Source organism: Coregonus clupeaformis, chromosome 7 (assembly GCF_020615455.1).
Source record: "Coregonus clupeaformis isolate EN_2021a chromosome 7, ASM2061545v1, whole genome shotgun sequence".
NCBI lineage: Eukaryota > Metazoa > Chordata > Actinopteri > Salmoniformes > Salmonidae > Coregonus > Coregonus clupeaformis.
Window position 1 is genome coordinate 41,298,652 of NC_059198.1, and position 21,839 is coordinate 41,320,490.

The 21,839-nt window shown below is 41.0% G+C and overlaps 1 protein-coding gene across 1 annotated transcript in view; it reads left to right on the top strand.

The window, feature by feature from the left end:
• Positions 1-16,466, top strand: part of LOC121569187 (activin receptor type-2B-like) — a 57,894-nt gene extending 41,428 nt beyond the window's left edge. Inside the window, exons 2-11 of the mRNA XM_041879934.2 lie at positions 3,637-3,844; positions 6,074-6,180; positions 7,334-7,482; positions 8,196-8,342; positions 8,440-8,583; positions 9,179-9,327; positions 10,788-10,902; positions 11,153-11,291; positions 11,502-11,632; positions 11,919-16,466. Coding sequence (XP_041735868.1) covers positions 3,637-3,844; positions 6,074-6,180; positions 7,334-7,482; positions 8,196-8,342; positions 8,440-8,583; positions 9,179-9,327; positions 10,788-10,902; positions 11,153-11,291; positions 11,502-11,632; positions 11,919-12,113 — 1,484 coding nt within the window. The 3' untranslated portion in view covers positions 12,114-16,466. The remainder of the gene's footprint in view (positions 1-3,636; positions 3,845-6,073; positions 6,181-7,333; positions 7,483-8,195; positions 8,343-8,439; positions 8,584-9,178; positions 9,328-10,787; positions 10,903-11,152; positions 11,292-11,501; positions 11,633-11,918) is intronic.
• The last annotated feature ends 5,373 nt before the right edge of the window (positions 16,467-21,839 follow it).

Consider the following 21,839-nt stretch of genomic DNA (forward strand, 5'->3'; position numbering starts at 1 on the left):
AACCCTACCTCTTCTCTGAGGCGTGTTGACGCTTCTTTGTGTGCTGGCAAACACTGCACTTGCCTTCAGTCTGTAGCAGCCTACTGTGTATTCTCTCACTCTCTCTCATTCCCTCTCTCCCCTAAACTACTCTACTTCTCTCGTTCCCTCTTTCGGCACATACTCCGCTTTCATGATCAGAAAATGTTATCAAAATAAGGCGTGAGTAATGTCTCGAATGCCGTTTTGACAGAAGAGGAAATTGAGAGGAGTTTCTGTGCGCCACAGGGAGGGGGTGGCTCCAGTGCTTCTATCTGTGGCGCCGTGGCGGGTGCCATGCCCTCATCAAATACGCCCACCACTGACCACCGCCACAGCAATCACTGCTACTGTACCACACTACGTGATACCGGAGAATCCCCTGCCTCAGTTGGAGTGCTTCAGTAGCAAACTTTTCTTTAACAAAAACCCGTTGACACACAGGGGTTGAGTGGTTTTATAGGTAATCTGTGATTCTTGATCAGTCTTGACTTGCATATTTGGTTTATTTAAAGGAAGAGCATCTTTTTGATTATGTCTAGATGTGGAACTTCTGAGAAGGTTGTACCAAACACAGCTTTGGGTTTTGGTATAAAAAAAAGCACTGTAAAATCACCAGGAATTCAGCTAAAAGTGAGTTGTGTATCAATGTAATCAAGGTATGAAATGATTGTTTTCAAATTCGATCAATTTTTGTGTTTAGTTGTGGTCAATTTGTAGTATACAAATTATTATAATTAAAGTATGTTCCCGCCCCCCGACCATCCTCTCCGACAAAAATAGGCCTGCAGCTGAATCTAGTGGCCTACCCCTGTTACAGGGTGTATTTAACCATCAGTTATAGGTTACATGGTGAATTTAACCATCAGTTATAGGTTACAGGGGGTATTTAACCATCAGTTATAGGTTACAGGGGGTATTTAACCATCAGTTATAGGTTACAGGGTGTATTTAACCATCAGTTATAGGTTACAGGGTGTATTTAACCATCAGTTATAGGTTACATGGTGAATTTAACCATCAGTTATAGGTTACAGGGGGTATTTAACCATCAGTTATAGGTTACAGGGTGTATTTAACCATCAGTTATAGGTTACAGGGTGTATTTAACCATCAGTTATAGGTTACAGGGGGTATTTAACCATCAGTTATAGGTTACAGGGTGTATTTAACCATCAGTTATAGGTTACAGGGGGTATTTAACCATCAGTTATAGGTTACAGGGGGTATTTAACCATCAGTTATAGGTTACAGGGTGTATTTAACCATCAGTTATAGGTTACAGGGTGTATTTAACCATCAGTTATAGGTTACAGGGGGTATTTAACCATCAGTTATAGGTTACAGGGGGTATTTAACCATCAGTTATAGGTTACAGGGGGTATTTAACCATCAGTTATAGGTTACAGGGGGTATTTAACCATCAGTTATAGGTTACAGGGTGTATTTAACCATCAGTTATAGGTTACAGGGTGTATTTAACCATCAGTTATAGGTTACAGGGTGTATTTAACCATCAGTTATAGGTTACAGGGGGTATTTAACCATCAGTTATAGGTTACAGGGGGTATTTAACCATCAGTTATAGGTTACAGGGGGTATTTAACCATCAGTTATAGGTTACAGGGGGTATTTAACCATCAGTTATATGTTACAGGGTGTATTTAACCATCAGTTATAGGTTACAGGGTGTATTTAACCATCAGTTATAGGTTACAGGGGGTATTTAACCATCAGTTATAGGTTACAGGGGGTATTTAACCATCAGTTATAGGTTACAGGGGGTATTTAACCATCAGTTATAGGTTACAGGGGGTATTTAACCATCAGTTATAGGTTACAGGGGGTATTTAACCATCAGTTATAGGTTACAGGGCGTATTTAACCATCAGTTATAGGTTACAGGGCGTATTTAACCATCAGTTATAGGTTACAGGGTGTATTTAACCATCAGTTATAGGTTACAGGGTGTATTTAACCATCAGTTATAGGTTACAGGGGGTATTTAACCATCAGTTATAGGTTACAGGGTGTATTTAACCATCAGTTATAGGTTACAGGGTGTATTTAACCATCAGTTATAGGTTACAGGGGGTATTTAACCATCAGTTATAGGTTACAGGGGGTATTTAACCATCAGTTATAGGTTACAGGGGTATTTAACCATCAGTTATAGGTTACAGGGTGTATTTAACCATCAGTTATAGGTTACAGGGTGTATTTAACCATCAGTTATAGGTTACAGGGTGTATTTAACCATCAGTTATAGGTTACAGGGTGTATTTAACCATCAGTTATAGGTTACAGGGTGTATTTAACCATCAGTTATAGGTTACAGGGTGTATTTAACCATCAGTTATAGGTTACAGGGGGTATTTAACCATCAGTTATAGGTTACAGGGGGTATTTAACCATCAGTTATAGGTTACAGGGGGTATTTAACCATCAGTTATAGGTTACAGGGGGTATTTAACCATCAGTTATAGGTTACAGGGGGTATTTAACCATCAGTTATAGGTTACAGGGTGTATTTAACCATCAGTTATAGGTTACAGGGTGTATTTAACCATCAGTTATAGGTTACAGGGGTATTTAACCATCAGTTATAGGTTACAGGGGGTATTTAACCATCAGTTATAGGTTACAGGGGTATTTAACCATCAGTTATAGGTTACAGGGGGTATTTAACCATCAGTTATAGGTTACAGGGCGTATTTAACCATCAGTTATAGGTTACAGGGTGTATTTAACCATCAGTTATAGGTTACAGGGTGTATTTAACCATCAGTTATAGGTTACAGGGTGTATTTAACCATCAGTTATAGGTTACAGGGGGTATTTAACCATCAGTTATAGGTTACAGGGTGTATTTAACCATCAGTTATAGGTTACAGGGTGTATTTAACCATCAGTTATAGGTTACAGGGGGTATTTAACCATCAGTTATAGGTTACAGGGGGTATTTAACCATCAGTTATAGGTTACAGGGTGTATTTAACCATCAGTTATAGGTTACAGGGTGTATTTAACCATCAGTTATAGGTTACAGGGTGTATTTAACCATCAGTTATAGGTTACAGGGTGTATTTAACCATCAGTTATAGGTTACAGGGTGTATTTAACCATCAGTTATAGGTTACAGGGTGTATTTAACCATCAGTTATAGGTTACAGGGTGTATTTAACCATCAGTTATAGGTTACAGGGTGTATTTAACCATCAGTTATAGGTTACAGGGGGTATTTAACCATCAGTTATAGGGGGTATTTAACCATCAGTTATAGGTTACAGGGTGTATTTAACCATCAGTTATAGGTTACAGGGTGTATTTAACCATCAGTTATAGGTTACAGGGGGTATTTAACCATCAGTTATAGGTTACAGGGTGTATTTAACCATCAGTTATAGGTTACAGGGTGTATTTAACCATCAGTTATAGGTTACAGGGGGTATTTAACCATCAGTTATAGGTTACAGGGGGTATTTAACCATCAGTTATAGGTTACAGGGGGTATTTAACCATCAGTTATAGGTTACAGGGGGTATTTAACCTGGGCTAACAGTGCCCCTATGATGCTTGACTAAACTAACGCTCCTCTTCTTTCTCTTTCTGTGCCAGGACCAAGCCATGGAGAGGTGGACACACAGGAGTGCTTGTTCTATAATGTCAACTATGAGATCGAGAAGACTAACCAGAGTGGGGTAGAGCGCTGCGAGGGTGAGAAGGACAAGCGGTCACACTGCTACGCCTCATGGCGCAACAACTCGGGCACCATAGAGCTGGTGAAGAAGGGCTGCTGGCTGGATGACTTCAACTGCTATGACAGGTAGAATCTCCTACCATTGTGCCTCTCTTTATTGTACATTCGTTAAACTCTGTCTTCCTCCGCCTAAAAGATTAGAGTCCTTGTATTCTTGAAGAGTCTCTCAGGATGGGAGTGCTGATCTAGCATCAGGTCCCCCCTGCCCATATAACAGTATTCATTAAGGTCTAAAGGCAAAAATGGATCCTATATCAGCAGTCCTACTCTGAGACGCTTTATCAAAACAGACCCTGGTGGGGAGCTGAGGTAGAATCTGTGTGTCCCCTATGGTTGTATAGGCGAGTTTAAATATCGACTCAATGGCATCAAATGTTTTCATTTCCCCAGTGTGATCAAAGTCTCAACAAATGTTAGTGAAGCACAATCATACGTCACTCTATGATAATGACTGTTACTCTAACCATCAGATATCACCGTATATAAAACATTAACATTACTGCATTGACTTCACCGCTGGCGTGTGTGCAAACTCACACAAGATTGTCTCAGACGTTTGCTTGCATTACCGAACATTTTTGTTTTCATTTCATTTATTGGAAGCTTTATTGGATTCTATATTAAATGTCTCTCCGTCAAACTGGAATATTCAATTATCCCGCGCCTGGCGGGTCTCGTAGGTGCTCGATAACTTCTCGGGAGAAGTCAGGTGGAGTGGTGCGGTAGATTTTTCAACCAGTTGCCTGCTGCCATTGCAATCTATTTCCGGCCTTGCTCCCGAGACCAAGATAAATCATTAAATAAATGGATCCGGATAAGAAACTTGAATACAGTCACTTCTCCACAGATACACATTAGAGAGGAGCAAAGTGCCTTAGGTTTTGACTAGGACCAATCCACCGCATTGTTTACAGAGAGAGACAAATGTTGTATGGATGTGTACATGGTTTGAATGATCAACTCGAAAATAATGTATCTGCAGGATATTTGTAGAATAGCTGAAAAACATTGTTTTGTAGTGTTGAATGAGAAAAGCCAAGGTACCAATGCATTAAGGGCTTTTGTTTTGGGATATTTAACCAGACGTTTCCTAAAAGCTCAATTCTAAAGCTGCGTTAGCATCCCACTATAAAAAAGGCTATCTATGAAACGATTCTCCGATCCCTCATCAGTGCGAAAGTGGCCCAGCAACAATGACTGATCTTGAAACGCAACGGCAGCAATCCGAGTTTGTTTAAAACTAGAGGTCACCACTTCTTAAAATAGCAGACGAGCAGTCTCCGGTGCATGTTTGAAAGACCAAACATTGAAGTGTGTTGAGTGACGGGCTTAAGTCTGAAAGCTTTTTTTTAAATGCTCAGGACTGTTGTAGATTAGACTTCGGTAAAGATATGTTATTTTGCCGGCATGGGTGAGGTGGTCCGACTTGCTCTGAATTAATTGTGCAACATAATACCCTGTGGGATCAAAGATCCAGGTACCTCGAATGCATTGATATATATGCATTGAAATAGTGAAGCATTTAAGTTGATCCTGGAGGCCACAGTTATCTCAGTGTGATCCCTCTAATCTAGACATACAATGGATGTCTTCAAATGTCAATCTTCAAATTCGCATCATGATTACAAGCATGTTTCTGGTTGGAGTTCATATTGGGACAGCTTGAGGAGACTCTCACAAGGCTAAGCAGCCCTTAATCCCGGCCTCCTTCCAGTGTTGTCAGGGGCGACTGGCTGGCCTCGCCATTGGCTCTGGCTCTCTGAGGAGAGAGGACACTGCCCAATGACCCGACACATTGCTGACATGGCCCGACACTGCCGATGTGCCTGGCGCCAGCAGAATCATGGCGACACCGCCACTCCTCCCACTCCTGTCCTCCACAGAGGTCAATAAGTCGTTTCGCAGAGGGCCAACAGTGTGAGCGTTGCATGGCGAGGGAAGGGAATGGAGGGAGGTGGTTAGCTAAGGGTTAGTTAGGTGTCTGAGCAGGTCATAGGCTCTAGTTCGGTCTCCGGAGTCTTGTTCAGTAGGGCACGCTGTAGCAAAGCTTTTTAAAACATCTGACAACAGAAATTTAAAAACAGTTTCTTATTGGACAGTTTCAGATAGAACCTTCATGTTTCACTGCTTTTCATAGTGTTCTGAACATGACATGCCATAGGGTATAACCACATTCTCTCTGAAGTACTGAAGTAAATGGAAAGCTGAGGCGCTCCCTTCGCTACCCTAGACTAAAGCATTTCCCTTTGACGGTCACTTAAATGTTGTCTCTCATTCTTTTGTTCTTTCTCTCAGGCAAGAGTGTGTGGCGACAGAGGAGAATCCTCAGGTGTTCTTCTGCTGCTGCGAGGGGAACTTCTGCAACGAGAGGTTCACCCACCTGCCTGACGTCAACGGACCAAGTTAGTAAACCTGTAGGACTCGGATCTCTTTCCTCTGTGTTACATCCATATAAATAGAAAGTAGATATGACCACAGTCCACCCGTCACAGAACATGAAAGGAAAGGTCTGTGCTACTAATTACATTTATATGGTTAGGCTACACCTTGGTTAAAATGTTCTACACATTCTGCTCTGGCCTGTGCAGATCAGAAGATCCATATATGATGGGGTTCCTGATATGTTAAAACACCTCAAGGCATTGTTAAGATCTGATATACCTTGCAGACCTGTGTAGAATTTTGTGTTCCTGGAATGCACCCCTGATCACTCCCGTACTCCTCTTTCTGGCGTCAGATGTCAACGGCTAGTCAAATGTAGACATTATATTGACCTATATCTGAATTAGCTTATGTCGTCATTTTGGAATATTTGATTTTCCCATTTACTGCTCGCTCCATTTGTTTCAGAACCAATATCACCCGCTTTGCTGTGGTATCCTACTATTATGATATCTTGGTATGTTATCGTGGTATTCTAACCCTGCCTGGTGTGAAGCCCAGTAGGTTATTATATTTGACATCCATGTAAGACCTATACCAGCTTTAAACCCTCACCCAGGGTTAAGTATTGACTTTGTTCCACAAACAGTCCTCACAGTGGGGTAAGATCTTAAACACAATGGACAGAAATGTGCAAGAGGCCACACGAGTATTGAATTACACCCCCTGTTTGCAGACTGACGCTCGGAAAGTTAGGGGCAATTCTGCGCAGGAGAATAGCACCTCTAACATTTTACAGCTCCCTTTCCTCTCCAGATATTCTTGAGCACACAGATATCCAGACAGGCAGCAAACCTATTTGTGTGTTAAAGCCAAAGCTTGGCTTAGAAGGGTGAAATAAACCTATAGTGTGTGCCTAATCAATACCTCTGCCAGTTGCCCCTCTCCTCTTTCTCCCCTCCCTCACTCTACCTCTCTCTCTCTCCCTATCCTTCCCTCCTTTACACTACTCTCTCCCTCTTCTCTCCCCTTCTTCCTCCCTCTACCTATCCTCCTTTCATTTTCCCTTCCTTCCTCCCTCCATCTTTCCTCTCTCGCTCTCTCCCCCCTTGCTCCTCTCCATGGCTGCTTGGTAACACTGTGTTCTGTCCCTCTCTCTCTCTCTCCTTCCAGTGATCAAGCCGCCTCCCCCCACGCCCACCCTAGTCAATGTGCTGGTCTACTCACTGCTGCCTATCACCATGCTCTCCATGGCCCTGCTGCTGGCCTTCTGGATGTACCGCCACCGTAAGCCGCCCTATGGCCACGTGGACATCAACGAGGTCGGCCTATTCCCCTCCCTAGCTACGTATCTTTCACTTTTGCTTCCAGTCCCTCTTCTGTTCTCATCTTCGAATGACTGAATTTATTTGACATGTTTAAAATGGATGTAGACTTGCCTCAGCCGATTTGGAACAATACACACACACACAAAAAAAAACAATTGAGGATTAAAATCAAAATAAAGTTACTACTTATTGTGGTCCTCCTGTCTGTCGGTATTGTTGGCTCTCTTTGTCTGTAGATATAGCTGTTTACTTATCTTCTGTGGTGCTACTTCTTTCCAGTTTGTGGTTTCTCACTCCTGTATTCTCTTGCCCTTTCCCTTTTCATCCCTTGTTTTTGGGAGGCCATCTTGTTAGCAGCTCCTAAGCTGCCAAGTAGGCCACACAGGACCTCTGTTAACGACTAGCTCCATCTAGAGGTAGTCGGGTGCCACTGGGGTGGGATATAGGTCCCTCCTATATGACCGTTGTTAGTTTACTACTGTCAGTTGTCAGTATGTGTACATCTACTTTACATTAGCCGTTGTGCATAAGGGCTCATCTGTTTTTCTTCTTAACTGTTTTGCAACAGAATATTAGAATTCATATTTTACATTGATATAAAAGCTCCAGGTATTATAAGTTGTGAGTGGCAATCAATCCTCATAACCGTGTTGAATATAATGACCCAGTCTTTCCCTGTACTGACCTCTGACCTCTTTATCTACCAGGATCCTGGCCTAGTTACCCCTCCCTCTCCCCTGGTAGGGCTCAAACCCCTGCAGTTGCTGGAGATTAAGGCCAGGGGGCGCTTCGGCTGCGTATGGAAGGCCCAGATGATGAATGAATATGTGGCTGTCAAGGTCTTCCCCATTCAGGTAAGTGGCCAAAAGGTGGATTCAACTGTCTGTCTGTCTGTCTGTCCTCTGAAGCCTTGGTGTAACATTCCTGCTTTATTTGTGTGTCCTCCCACAGGATAAACAGTCGTGGACGAACGAGCGGGACGTGTTCCTCACGCCGGGGATGAAGCACGAGAACCTGCTGCGCTACATCGCTGCAGAGAAGCGCGGAACCAACCTGGAGATGGAGCTGTGGCTCATCTCTGAGTTCCACGAGAGGGTGAGGAGGGAGACGGGGGTGGAGGCAGAGGTGTTAAGGTGTGGGGAGGTTAGGTTTGGGGGAGGAAGTATAAAACTAGCTCTAAGTCTGGGTCATTAGTTTACATCAGTTAGCCATCACAAGGTCCCGCCACTGAGCTTTAGCAATGTTCTCTAGGCGTTCATATCAGGTTTGCTACAGAGACCCACCATTTTATTTATTTATTGGCACTGAGGAAGCTGTGTTTTGTTGCTCTGAGAGGTATTGCCTTTTAATTTTCCTCGCTGTTTAATTTTCAATAGCGTGAAAGTTGTTTGCTACAATTTAATAACACTCAATTTGACAGACCACAGTGGGTTGGCTGGCATTTCATTGATCTCAGACATTAAACGATGTGAATATGAATGATGTCAACCCTGTCTCTGCAGTTGAATACACTTCTATTTTTCCCAGTTCAATCATTGACAAGCTATTTAGTGTGCTCTGGGGATGTCTTAATGTAGCTAGTTGTTAACAGCTCCACTTCTCTCTCTGTCGCTCTCTCATTCTTTTTCTCTTGTTCTGTGTATGTGCGTGTGTCTGTGTATGTGTGTGTGTGTGTCTGTCTATGCTCCAGGGCTCCCTGACGGACTATCTGAAAGGGAATGCAATCAGCTGGACTGAGCTGTGTCACATCGCTGAGACCATGGCCTGCGGGCTGGCCTACCTGCACGAGGACGTGCCCCGCTACAAAGGAGAGGGACCCAAACCGGCCATCGCTCACAGGTAAGGCACACGAGGACAGCACTTAGGTGTGTGTTAGTGCTGAGCGAATTTTAAACAACTAATTGACCGACGTCGGTTCAATAATTACAATTCCATTTCGTTTCGTGAGATAAATCAGATCCAGCCTGAACTGTGCGATGTTGTAGTTTCCAACTGGCCAATATTCTACATAGTTTAGCGCATTAAATGTGGTCATTAACTACAATGACCACAATCCATTGCGCATCTACTTGTCCGGTCTGAGTTTCTTTTATGCCTGCTACGGAAGAGACAAGAATGCGAGATTGTGAGGTGATATAGAGAGCAGCTGTTGCTTCGCGAGGTATCTCTATATGAAAATACATGATCTAAGTGATTGATAGTTGGTATTCAGCAGTCATAAAAAAAGTATGCCTTATTTATTTTGAAGAACTACAAAATGGGGATTTTGTCAGACAGCATAGGCAGCAGCTCTATATAGATGAGATGATGACTTGGAATTAAATAATAGTCATCAAGTAAAACAAATGTAATATACATAACTGAAATATTTTATTAAAGTAATGTGAATAAATGATAGTTAATAAGTGATAAGCAGTAATGAGCAGTCACTACCATCATGGGACTTTTATTAATTGTTTTATTCTGCGTTGTTACAGCATTCAACCCGCATTATGCATAGTGCATTTAATGTAAAATAAATAAATATCGAAATTGAAAACGTGATTATTTAAGAATCGAACCGAAACAGAACCGACCTGAAAAAGCCATAATTGCTCAGCACTAGTGTGTGTTTGCAAAAAAAAAAGAGAAAGAGAGGAACATTCGACTTGGGTTTCGAGCAGCTTTTTGTTTTCTCAATGACCTATCTGGCTAAGTAAAGATGAGGTTAATCCTATAGCGTATTGATGTTTATGCTGAATCTTTGTTCTGTCTGCGGTCCCCTGTGTCTTCATTCTGCAATCAGGAGGCATCTACCCCTGAGGGAGTCTGTTATTTTAACAGCACTCAAACCTCTGGACTGCAATATTTTTCTGCAGGATATCAAAATTGTTTACAGTTTATTCCATTGGGAAAACACTTCAATTCGGTTATAATCAAACCGAGCCATAAGTCTAGACATGACTGTTCTCTGTGGGAAGTGAGTCTGTCTTCTTTATTTGTGTGTAGTTCAGGATAAGGTCAGGCTTTCAAAAGAGGGGGGGGGGGGGAGAGAGACTCTCAGGCCAATCATTGATGTTAATTGATTGGCTAAAAAAGAAAACTATGTTAGAGTTGAGTAGGGAGAAAAAGTTTCAAAATGGGGAGGTTCTACCTGACCATGTCCAGTAACAACACACCTTTTCGTTTTCCGTCGCAAAACATTTTGCTACATTGTGCCCTACTGAACATGACCCAGCTCGGCCCTCGAGCCATGTGGTTAAATAGCACTGCTCTACACCATCACTGATCCCCCTTCCTAACTGCCTTCTCCCCTCCAGGGACTTCAAGAGTAAGAACGTGATGCTGCGGACGGACCTGACGGCCATCATCGGGGACTTTGGGCTGGCGGTGCGGTTCGAACCGGGAAAGCCCCCAGGGGACACTCACGGCCAGGTGAGTGGGCCACCATCAGTCTGGTTGCGTCCCAAATGGCATAGAGTTAACTACTTTTGACCAGTGTACAGAAATTAGAAAGCCATTTTCAGCCACGAAAATGTATCATACAAACTATGAACAAGGAACATCATGAAGACACTGTTTTAAAGCTAGCTCCACGTACTCACACGACAAGGAAGTGTGTGTGTGTGCGTCCGCTTGTTTGTGTGTGTAGTGGACCTTGTCTGACGGTGTCTTGTCCGTCCAGGTGGGTACCAGGCGCTACATGGCGCCGGAGGTCCTGGAAGGGGCCATAAACTTCCAGCGGGATGCCTTCCTCAGGATAGACATGTACGCCATGGGCCTGGTGCTGTGGGAGCTGGTGTCGCGCTGCAAGGCGGCCGACGGTGAGTAATACACACATGCAAACAGGCACACAGGATCCTACTCTGCGATTTATCAGCAACCATACCACATTGGAATCAGGATAAGAACTTTTAATGCTTTGTAATCGACAAATGAGAAAACATGACTGTTGATAGCTTATGGGTAACGACGTAGCATGTCCTATAAGGCGTTCCATGCTAAGACACGTTGCTGTTGTGTTGTATGGTCAGGCCCGGTGGATGAATACATGCTGCCGTTTGAGGAGGAGATCGGCCAGCACCCGTCCCTGGAGGACTTACAGGAGGTGGTGGTCCACAAAAAGATGAGGCCGGTCTTCAAGGACTGCTGGCTCAAACACGCTGTGAGTATGCAAGCTCTTTCGCCAACGCAGAGAGCAGTGGGTCAATACTGTGATGTACTTACAGCAGTACAGTTTGATTCACATTTCCCACAATATGTCACCCAGGTGTAACTTAAGCGCATAAACATGATGTTGCCTCTGTCATATTAACTGAACCATATGAACAGTCAACAGTTAATACACATTTAATACATGTAATAAACACTGAATAAGCAGTTAATACATGTAATAAACACTGAATAAGCAGATTGGTTTAGCTAAGTGCTGAGATGTTCCTGTCTCCCAGGGCCTGGAGTCGATGTGTGAGACTATAGAGGAGTGCTGGGACCATGACGCCGAGGCGCGCCTCTCTGCTGGCTGCGTGGAGGAGCGCATCTCACAGATCCGCCGGCTGACCAGCCCCCCTACCTCGGACTGCCTGGTCTCCATGGTGACCTCTGTCACCAACGTGGACTTGCCACCCAAAGAGTCCAGTATCTGAGTCTCAACCGTACCACCACCAACCCACCCAACGCAGAGCGACAACAAGCAAGCAAGCATACAAAACAACCACCCTCGTCTTCTTCTTAAGCCTCAGCGGATCTCAGAAAAAAAACATGAATGCAGCTGCTATTTTATCCTGACATTTTTTTTCTATTAATTATAATTATTTGTATTTTATTTCCGATCGGATCACTATTACCAGCACACTTCTTCTCTACTGTTGTTTTTTTATCAAGAAAGGACAAGAAAAAAATACTTTTAAAAAAGCTACATGGACATCTCAAAAGCGCATTCAGGTGCCGACTTATGAATGCTGGTGCAGGTACCTCAGATGTTTTCAGCTCTCAGTAGTTTATTTTGGTTTAGTTTATTCCTCTTTTTCTGTCTTCTGGACAGGATTGCCTGTGACAAAACCAACCAACTCACTCACCCACCAACCAAGCAACCATCTACCACTTTGGACAATACAACGATGCTGCAAAAACCTTGTAGGAACATTAAGACTGTTACACACAACTAACCTTCCTCAAGGGATTTTAGTTTTCAGAAAACTTTTCCTTTCCGACAGCGTGTCCCATACGAACCTTCGGAACTAACGGGTGTCTCTAGAACACAGGGAAAAGTGGAAGACAACTGGACTAATTTATTTTTGTTTTTTTCTATGTTCAGACTGGTGACTATGGATAGGGTTGGCTAAAGCATTCTTATGAGTGCATGTTGAAAAGTTCAAAAGGAAATGGCTTACATTCAGAGATTGGACATCACAGCATCTGAATAGTGCATTTGGTTTGGTATGGAACTACTTCTCAGGTATCCAGTCTCAAGGGGTCAGGAGATGTTGATTTGAGGTGATATCGCAACGCGTCCTGTAAAGTAGGGCGAGAGCCACAACTGCCGCCCTTGATGGGTCGGTGGGGGCAAACTTTAGTGGGAGGGGCTTTTCTGACTTGGTTCAGAGCCTTTTTATCTGAGATCAAAATGGAGTCTAAACACGGAACGTGCCCAAACAACTACAAAAACCCACAATAGGTGCAAGACCCTGGTGAAGATATGTATACATTTTAGGTGTGAGAATGAGTGTGTGTATGTGTTTGCGTGTGACTATTTGTGCAGTTATCGTGAGAGTGTGTGTGTGTGTGGCGGAGAGAGATGAAGATTAAGACCGTGAAAACAGCTGAAGATAAGTTAAATGTCTTTTCTTTTTTGATGTCTTTTCTTTTTTTATTTCTCCTTCAGTCAGTATATTGGACATTGGGAGCTAAGGACCTAGACTCTTATCCACAGAGACCCATCTTAGGCCTCAACAAAAGCCTATATCCTTCACTGGTGTCGAGCGGGAGGGAGTAAAGTTCAATCATCACTGCCTGGTCCATTTGTGATTTACCTCTTTCGCACAGGGACCAAACTTCGAGTTTGGACCGGGTAGGTCCTGCATTGTAGAACTGTTTTCGACAGGGCACAGAGCGTAACAAGCGGTTTAAACTTAACTTCATTACGATTAGTTACACGTTCTCATTCATTAGAAGGAAAAAAAGAAACTGAAAACGAACATGGAACTTTTTTTGTCTTAAAAGTGGCACGCAAGAAACCACATTTCTGTATGCCATAATGTAACAGTGAATGTCCACAATGCTGCTGTTTCAACTCAAAGATGAATATATTTCTGTGTATTCCTTTTTTTCTGTGGGTTACATGTGCAACTCTCAGTAGTAAAGGAAACATGCATACAATAGCAAAAGTACGTTGGTAGACATGACAAGGCTTCCGAGGTGAACAATAAAATCTAGTAGAGAGAAAATATAAAACGAAAACGCAAAAAAATTAAAATAAATCATGAACCACAGACCACCTCAAACCAGAAATACCTCAGATTTTTCTACGTGTACGAGTTCTGTTATATATTTTGTTAGTTGTGTTGACTTATAGTAAGTATATTTTAATGTGAGTTTTTTGGCTTTTATGATTAGGGAGTTTTGGAAAAATAAAATAGTGCTACCGCGTCATGTTGTATAAATGAAAGAAAATTGTGTAAATAGATGTATACAGTTGTAGAATTCTACCTATATATGACATCTAGGCATTATTCATGATTTGTGCTGGCTTTTTCCCCCCCAAGTCTTTTTTTCCTCTCCGTTACCTAAAGGGACATTGAACCTTGTATTTGGTTTTCCTCCCAAAAAAACAAATATCCACCCACCACCACCGTGTCTCACCTGTAATATTTTTGCATACCCCATGATATACCTTTGGTTTGTCATTGCTTTTAAAATGTATTTTAATGACTTATCCCATTCCTTGATTAAAATATAAAGCATTTATATGGAAAATACTAATTGAGTACCAAGAGATACCATTGAATTTCCTTATACAAAGCAACGCGTCTCCAAATTAGTTTCTCTCTCGATTTATAGCGTTCTAACTTTTTAAAGCATAGTCATATTTTTGTGAAATTGTTCTCAATTGATGATTGATTTGATAGCGCCTTCAAAGGGGGAGGGGAAAGGTTTAGTGTCCCTGGATTCTCATCCCCTTCGTCTCCTTTCACACATTGACTGACGAGGCACCGTGGCGGGGCTTCAGCACCTTAAAAACACTACATCCTACAGACCAGAGCTTTAAGTTATTATTGAAGATGTCATACGTTCTTTTAAGGTTCTACATAGTTTAGCAGCGTTCCACGTGTGTGTAAGTGGAACCATGTGCGCAGTGTCTTTCAGGGTGTTTTAGTGATACCCATGGAGAAGCGAGAGCTTCGAGACACTCATGACTTCAATCTCTTGTCATCATGAACCCCAGTGTTTGATGTGGGCCCGCATATCGCTGCGATCTGGCTGCTTTGAGTAGTAAAACCACAGCTAGCTTTATTTGAGCTTTTGGGGTTAGGAAACTTGAACATATATTTAGGTCTGTAAAGAGACTACTTTTCAAGGAGCCCCTCTTTCTCTGTGTGATATTTGCAGAGAGGGCAAGAAAATAATAAGAACTTATTTTGCCAAGGTAGCACGCTCATTTAACACTTTTTTGTTTCTCTGGATTGACTCCCCACTATTTTATCATTAACCAGGATGGATCAAACTTGGTTTGATTTCAATGCCTTGTTAGCAAATCAGGGTTATTTTTGTGTCAAATGATCAGGTTAGTGTTTGATGTCTATCTTTTCAGGAAGCTTATTGTAACACGATATGGTTTACTGTATTTCTGCTATAAATGTGATGGGATCAAGAAATTGCAAGTTTGGATATAAAATGTAGCAAGCAATATCTACAGCAATAGTTCTACATATTTCTGATATGACAGAATAACCTCATAGGTACTGCAATAGGCCCTTGAGCTAGTGACCAACCAAAACATCTTGTTCAAGATGCGCTTTGTTGTGAAGAGGAAGGCTGGTGGGTTTGCAGATCCCAAGTCATTGTCATAATGCTCGTTGAGTTATGATAGGTTGACCTTTTCTTCTGTTATAGACCTTTAACCATGGGAAAAATTTAGCCAAATTCCTTGCACCTAAATCTGAAAGAGGGGGAACCAAATTCTTTCTTTTTTAAATTTTTGAGAGGGTTTGTAATCTGTCCCCACTCTCTCCCTTTGCTGTTAATGTGTAACAAAGTCTTTGACTTTGATGATTTGAGAAGCTAGACAAAATAATCTGACGTGTTCTCCTTTATTTGACCTGCTTTTACCTTTTTGCCGCCTTTTCAAGAGTTAAGTGGATTCATTTGATGGGGAGGGAGTGGGAGTGCAGGGAGTAAGGTCTACAAAGTGAGTGGTTAGACTTCAAAATTGAAATCTCTAAGGTTTCTTTCTAAATAGTGGTCTGATGCACTCTCAGCATTACATATGCCATGCGGTCTTAAGGGTTTAATTCGTTCTATTTTTGGGGGGATTATGCAGTACCAATCGGTGGTTTTAAAGTTTTAGCCTCGATGGGAAAGGCAAGTATTACTCTGGTCTTTCATCATTGTCTGGGTTTTTACTCAGGTGCCATTTTTTTAATTATTCTACCGTCGCTCTAGTTTTTTATTTGAGAGCATAGGGATGGGAAATGGGTGCTGGACTTAACACATCTTTCCAAATGAATGTTTTAGCTTTAGTGCATTGGACATAGGGTAAAATCAGTGATCTATTACTACCAATACTCACATTTGGGTTCATGATGACAAAGCTGAAGTCTTGGAATACAAACAGCATGTAATATCAGTATTATTGCTGGAGCGTTGGACTTAAATTCTGAGGTGTTCTGATGTTGTGCCTTTATTTTCCTCATGGTCGTTGCTGAAGCCACCGCTGCGGCGCCCCTCTTTGTTTATTTGTTATTAGTACCTGACAAAAAAATGCTATGTGTGTGATATAATATATATATATATATATATATATATATATATATATATATATATATATATATATATATATATATATATATATATATATATATATATATATATATATATATATATATATATATATATATATATATATATATATATAAAATGTGTATATATATATATATAAAATGTGTATATATATATATATATAATGTGTATATATATGTATATATACATGTGTGTATGTATGTATGTGATATATATATATATATATATATATATATATATATATATATATATATATATATATGTATATGTATATATGTATGTATATATATATATATATATATATATGTGTATATATATATAATGTATATATAATCTAATATCTAATATAAAAATATTAAAAAGTGACCAGCTGTAATTCTGGATGCAGTCTTAGATCCAGGTTGTTCAGGAACCAATTACCTCAGACCTCACGTGAAACAGTGTTGCTAGCTGGATAGTCGTCGATACTACAGAAAAATGATGTACACTTTCGTCATACCAACAGGAAACCTTGTTTGTACTGGTGTAACATGTATGATCCACCCCTTGACAATGTGAAAACCCTCTTCCTTTCCGAGCTTCTCACCTTTTTATTTTTCAACAGCAAAGAAATGGTATTGTATGGAAAACCATGTTCAAGTGCTTCCTATGCTACTTTACCAACTGAAATTGTTAGTGTACTCTGGTTTGACAGCTCACTGTCATCTGGCAGAACTGAAGAAAAATAAACATTCAATTGGCTGAGATTTCATTATAGTCCTGTCTAGCTCGCAAAAAATCCCTAACAACACTAATTACCATTGTACCCTTAGATTGGTCATCAATCCCTCATATTTACTTATTTTTACTTTACCCAATACCCAACTCTCTATGAGCATCTTTTAGTGTTACTACGTTACTTATTTACTGTGCACGGGCAGTCACTCAGGCCATGTGAACATTACCTCGTTTTCCCAGAAATCAGTGTTCAGGTCTTGTGTCAAGCAGCAGCTGTGAGCCTGGGCAATCGACTTACCCTCCTTAAGTATTAAGACCTTCCCCAGCAGGGGAGAATTATTGATTCTAAATGCCAATGGCTAAACGCTTAGAACGTCCAATTTCTTTGTAGCATCTGGGTTAGTAGAGCTATGCTTTAAAAAGCCACTAATTCCATACAGTGCCAGTTTCTTTCGCTCCTTTAAAAACTGGTGGAATTTGCTGTTGGTTAACAATGTCAGTGCCGAATGTTAGTTTTTTTCCTACTAAGAGCTCATCATTTGCTCTTTGCACATGGAAGTGTTCAACCAAACAAAACCGAAAAACAATTCCACTGCAAGGACGGATTCACAATGTCTTTCTTCCAAGACCCACCAAAACAAGGGTGCAGGATTCGGCAAATGGGTAAAGGGGGGTTTCTTGTTTTGTCAAGGGGTCTTATTTAAAAGTGATGTTTCTCTACCAGGATACGTGAAATGTAAATGTTGTAGGTTATGTTTCACTATTGTAGCTAAATTGTAGAACAGAGATGGCTTGTACTACTGAATTTAACAAATATACTCAAATAAATCTGTATAAGATAAAATGTATACAGAGTTGAGGTTGTTGCTGTAACCCCTCTTTTGGATTGAAGAATATGTTTAAAAGTTTTATGTATATGAAATGCGCTGGAAAAATCCAACATCCATTGTATTGCCGTAATGACATGAGGACTTTTTCAACGATCATTGTAACATAGTTCTTTAATTTGCAGTGGATCATTGTTCCTTTTTACTGTGGTAATTTTAGAACTCAGTATCCAAGTAGATTTGCCTAGTTGTTGGGGTGTGGCTGCTTCTACTCTGCACTTGGTGCCAGAATAAACCAGTATGAATGTAGTATTTGCCCAGTGTGAAACAACTACACCCTGACTGTTAGAGAAAAAATACTAGAAAGGATTATTTCAATTGTATCTTTTTGTATATGAAAGTAAACAATAAAATACTGTTAAAGCATTTGATTGCAGAATGTGCCTACTTTGTGTGTTGACCATTTCGAATGACAGTTAATCAGAATTAAGTTTTATAATGTGCTAGGATATTAATCATCACACCATAATAGAAGAGATTCTATCAATCACAAGTTTTTGATCATGTTGTGTGAATTCTGTGTAGCCACAGTGGCCTTGAAGGGAGCTGACGATGTTGCTTCTCTGGAATGCTACGTTGCTACAACCGTAAAATGCTCTACCTGCAGTGAACTACCATGCACAGGAGTGGGCTAAAAGCCTCAACGACTGATACTTAAGCCAGAATGTGCAGTAATCTTGCGTATATGAAAATGAAATATGTGAACTCTCCAAGGCTCTTCTATGGTATGTCCTAAAGGAATTTACAGCACAGCAGCAATTTAGTGATTTATTTGACTATTTTCGATTTGTTCTTGCTTGACGTAGTGTTGCCTATTCAAGTGCTTTGTGCTAACCTTGTCCCCATGCTCAATTGGTACCACATAAATATAAAATTTGATTGTGGCATATATCATGATACACTGATGAAAAGCTATATATAATTTTTGCAAATCAATTAAGAATGTCCTTATTTTGTATTTGTATTTTCACTCTGAATTTAGGCCCTCCATACAAACACCCTGCGGTTTGGTTCTGTGATAGGCTAAATCTATTGATTAGTGTTGAAAGGGCATTCTTTAGAGATTGATTGTAGTTCCAATGAAATACAAAATGCAAAACGTGTTGATAGAAATTCAAATACATTTTTATCCAGAAATGCAAGACCAGTAAATTCCTTGGCTGCCGCTCAATATTTTTAGACCCCTGCCACAAGAGGGCAATGTTTATATTTCTATTACTTCCTTCACCAAGCTTGCTTTGTTGTTGTTGACCACACCTGTTTCAAGTTCAATCGTTTCAAAGGAAGCTGCCTGGTCAACGAAACCAACCGGCAACTTGATTAGCGTCACGGCATCAGCATAAAGACTTTAGGTTTTCCTATTTTGCCTTCAAAATAAAAGTCTGTGGTAAAACGCTATGTGTTTGATACGAAATCAATACTTTTTGCGTATTTTGATAGTGCATAATATTAAAATGTTACAAAATGAGAACTAAATCGGGAAAATTCTAAACTAAACAGATTTGTACTTTTATATAATATATATTATACATTGAGAAATGATTAAATGGATGTAAAGAACATAATATTCTACCGACCCTACTGATCTAGCACTAGAATTATATATGGTGTTATTTCTTCGGGGACTGTGGTCTAAATACCCAGCAGATCTTTCTACTATCAATTTCATTGGCTTAGAGAGAAAAATGTATTCTATGTGCCGATGTAAAAGTGGAGTTGGGAATACTCAGTAGGGTCTTTATAAGCTGTATACTGTATTGTGTTATTTCATATGGGACTCTGGTCTAGGTTCCCAGCAACACCTTCTACTCCACCCAATCTATTGGTCCCAATGCAATACACAGTTAGTTTGGCTGACGTGCTACCCAGTGAGCTGTGACTACCTTGAGGGCTGGTGTCAGCCAGACAAATACACTATAGGCCTATACATTTCATATTGGCTTATATATAATCTTTTTTTTTTTTTTAATCTGTGCAGAAGTAAAAATGTGGTTGGGAGTACTCTGTACACCCTGTAGAATCTATATACAGTGCCTTCGGAAAGTATTCACACAATACCCCATAATGACAAAGCGAAAACAGATTTTTAGAATTTTCTACAAAAAACAGAAATACGTTATTTACCTATAATTATAAGTTTTCAGACCCTTTGCTATTAGATTCGAAATTGAGCTCTGGTGCATCCTGTTTCCATTGATCATCCTTGAGATGTTTCTACAACTTGATTGGAGTCCCCCTGTGGTAAATTACATTGATTGGACATGATTTGGAAAGGCATGTCAGAGCAAAAACCAAGCCATGAGGTCGAAGGAATTGTCCGTAGAGCGCCGAGATAGGATTGTGTCGAGGCACAGATCTGGGGAAGGGTACCAAAAAATTTCTGCAGCATTGAAGTTCCCCAAGAACACAGTGGCCTCCATCATTCTTAAATGGAAGAAGTTTGAATCCACCAAGACTCTTCCTAGAGCTGGCCGCCGGGCCAAACTGAGCAATCGGGGGAGAAGGGCCTTGGTCAGAGAGGTGACCAAGAACCTGATGGTCACTCTGACAGAGCTCTAGAGTTCCTCTGTGGAGATGGGAGAACCTTCCAGAAGGACAACCATCTCTGCAGCACTCCACCAATCAGGCCTTTATGGTAGAGTGGCCAGACGGAAGCCACTCCTCAGTAAAAGGCACATGACAGCCCGCTTGGAGTTTGCCAAAAGGCACCTAAAGGACTCTCAGACCATGAGCAACAAGATTCTCTGGTCTGATGAAACCAACATTGAACTCTTTGGCCTAAATGCCAAGTGTCACGTCTGGAGGAAACCTGGCATCATATCTACAGTAAAGCATGGTGGCAGCATCATGCTGTGGGGATGTTTGTCAGCGGCAGGGACTAGGAGACTAGTCAGGATCGAGGCAAAGCTGAATGGAGCAAAGTACAGAGAGATCCTTGATGAAAACCTGCTCAGGACCTCAGACTGGGGTGAAGGTTCACCTTCCAACAGGACAACAACCCTAAGCACACAGCCAAGACAACGTCTCTGAATGTCTTTGAGTGGCCCAGCCAGAGCCCGGACTTGAACCCGATCGAACATCTTTGGAGACCTGAAAATAGCTGTGCAGCAACGCTCCCCATCCAACCTGACAGAGCTTGAGAGGATCTACAGAGAAGAATGGGAGAAACTCCCCAAATACAGGTGTGCCAAGCTTGTAGCGTCATACCCAAGAAGACCCGAGGCTGTAATCGCTGCCAAAGGTGCTTTAACAACATACTGAGTAAAGGGTCTGAATACTTACGTAAATGTGATATTTCCATTTTTTATTGTGAATAACTTAGCAAAAATGTCTAAAAACCTGTTTTTGCTTTGTCATTATGGGGCATTGTGTGTGTAGATTGATGAGGGAAAAAAATGTTTTATACATTTTAGAATAAGGCTGTAACATAACAAAATGTGGAAAAAGTCAAGGGGTCTAAATACTTTCTGAAGGCACTGTAGCTCAACATGTAAACAATGTGAGTTTCGCTATTCTCTGCTTCAGATGACAGATGTCCAAAAGGCCAGTAATGCCATCATACTCTATCTAGGTTAATGGCTGCATTGGCGATGCATGCCATGTGATAAGTTGCAAAAATTGATTCACATAGCGTATATTCTTATTGGTGTTCTTTAGTAGTGGTTTCTTTGCTGTAATTCGACTATGAAGGCCTGATTCACACAGTCTCCTCTGAACAGTTGATATTGAGATGTGTCTGTTGAACTCAGT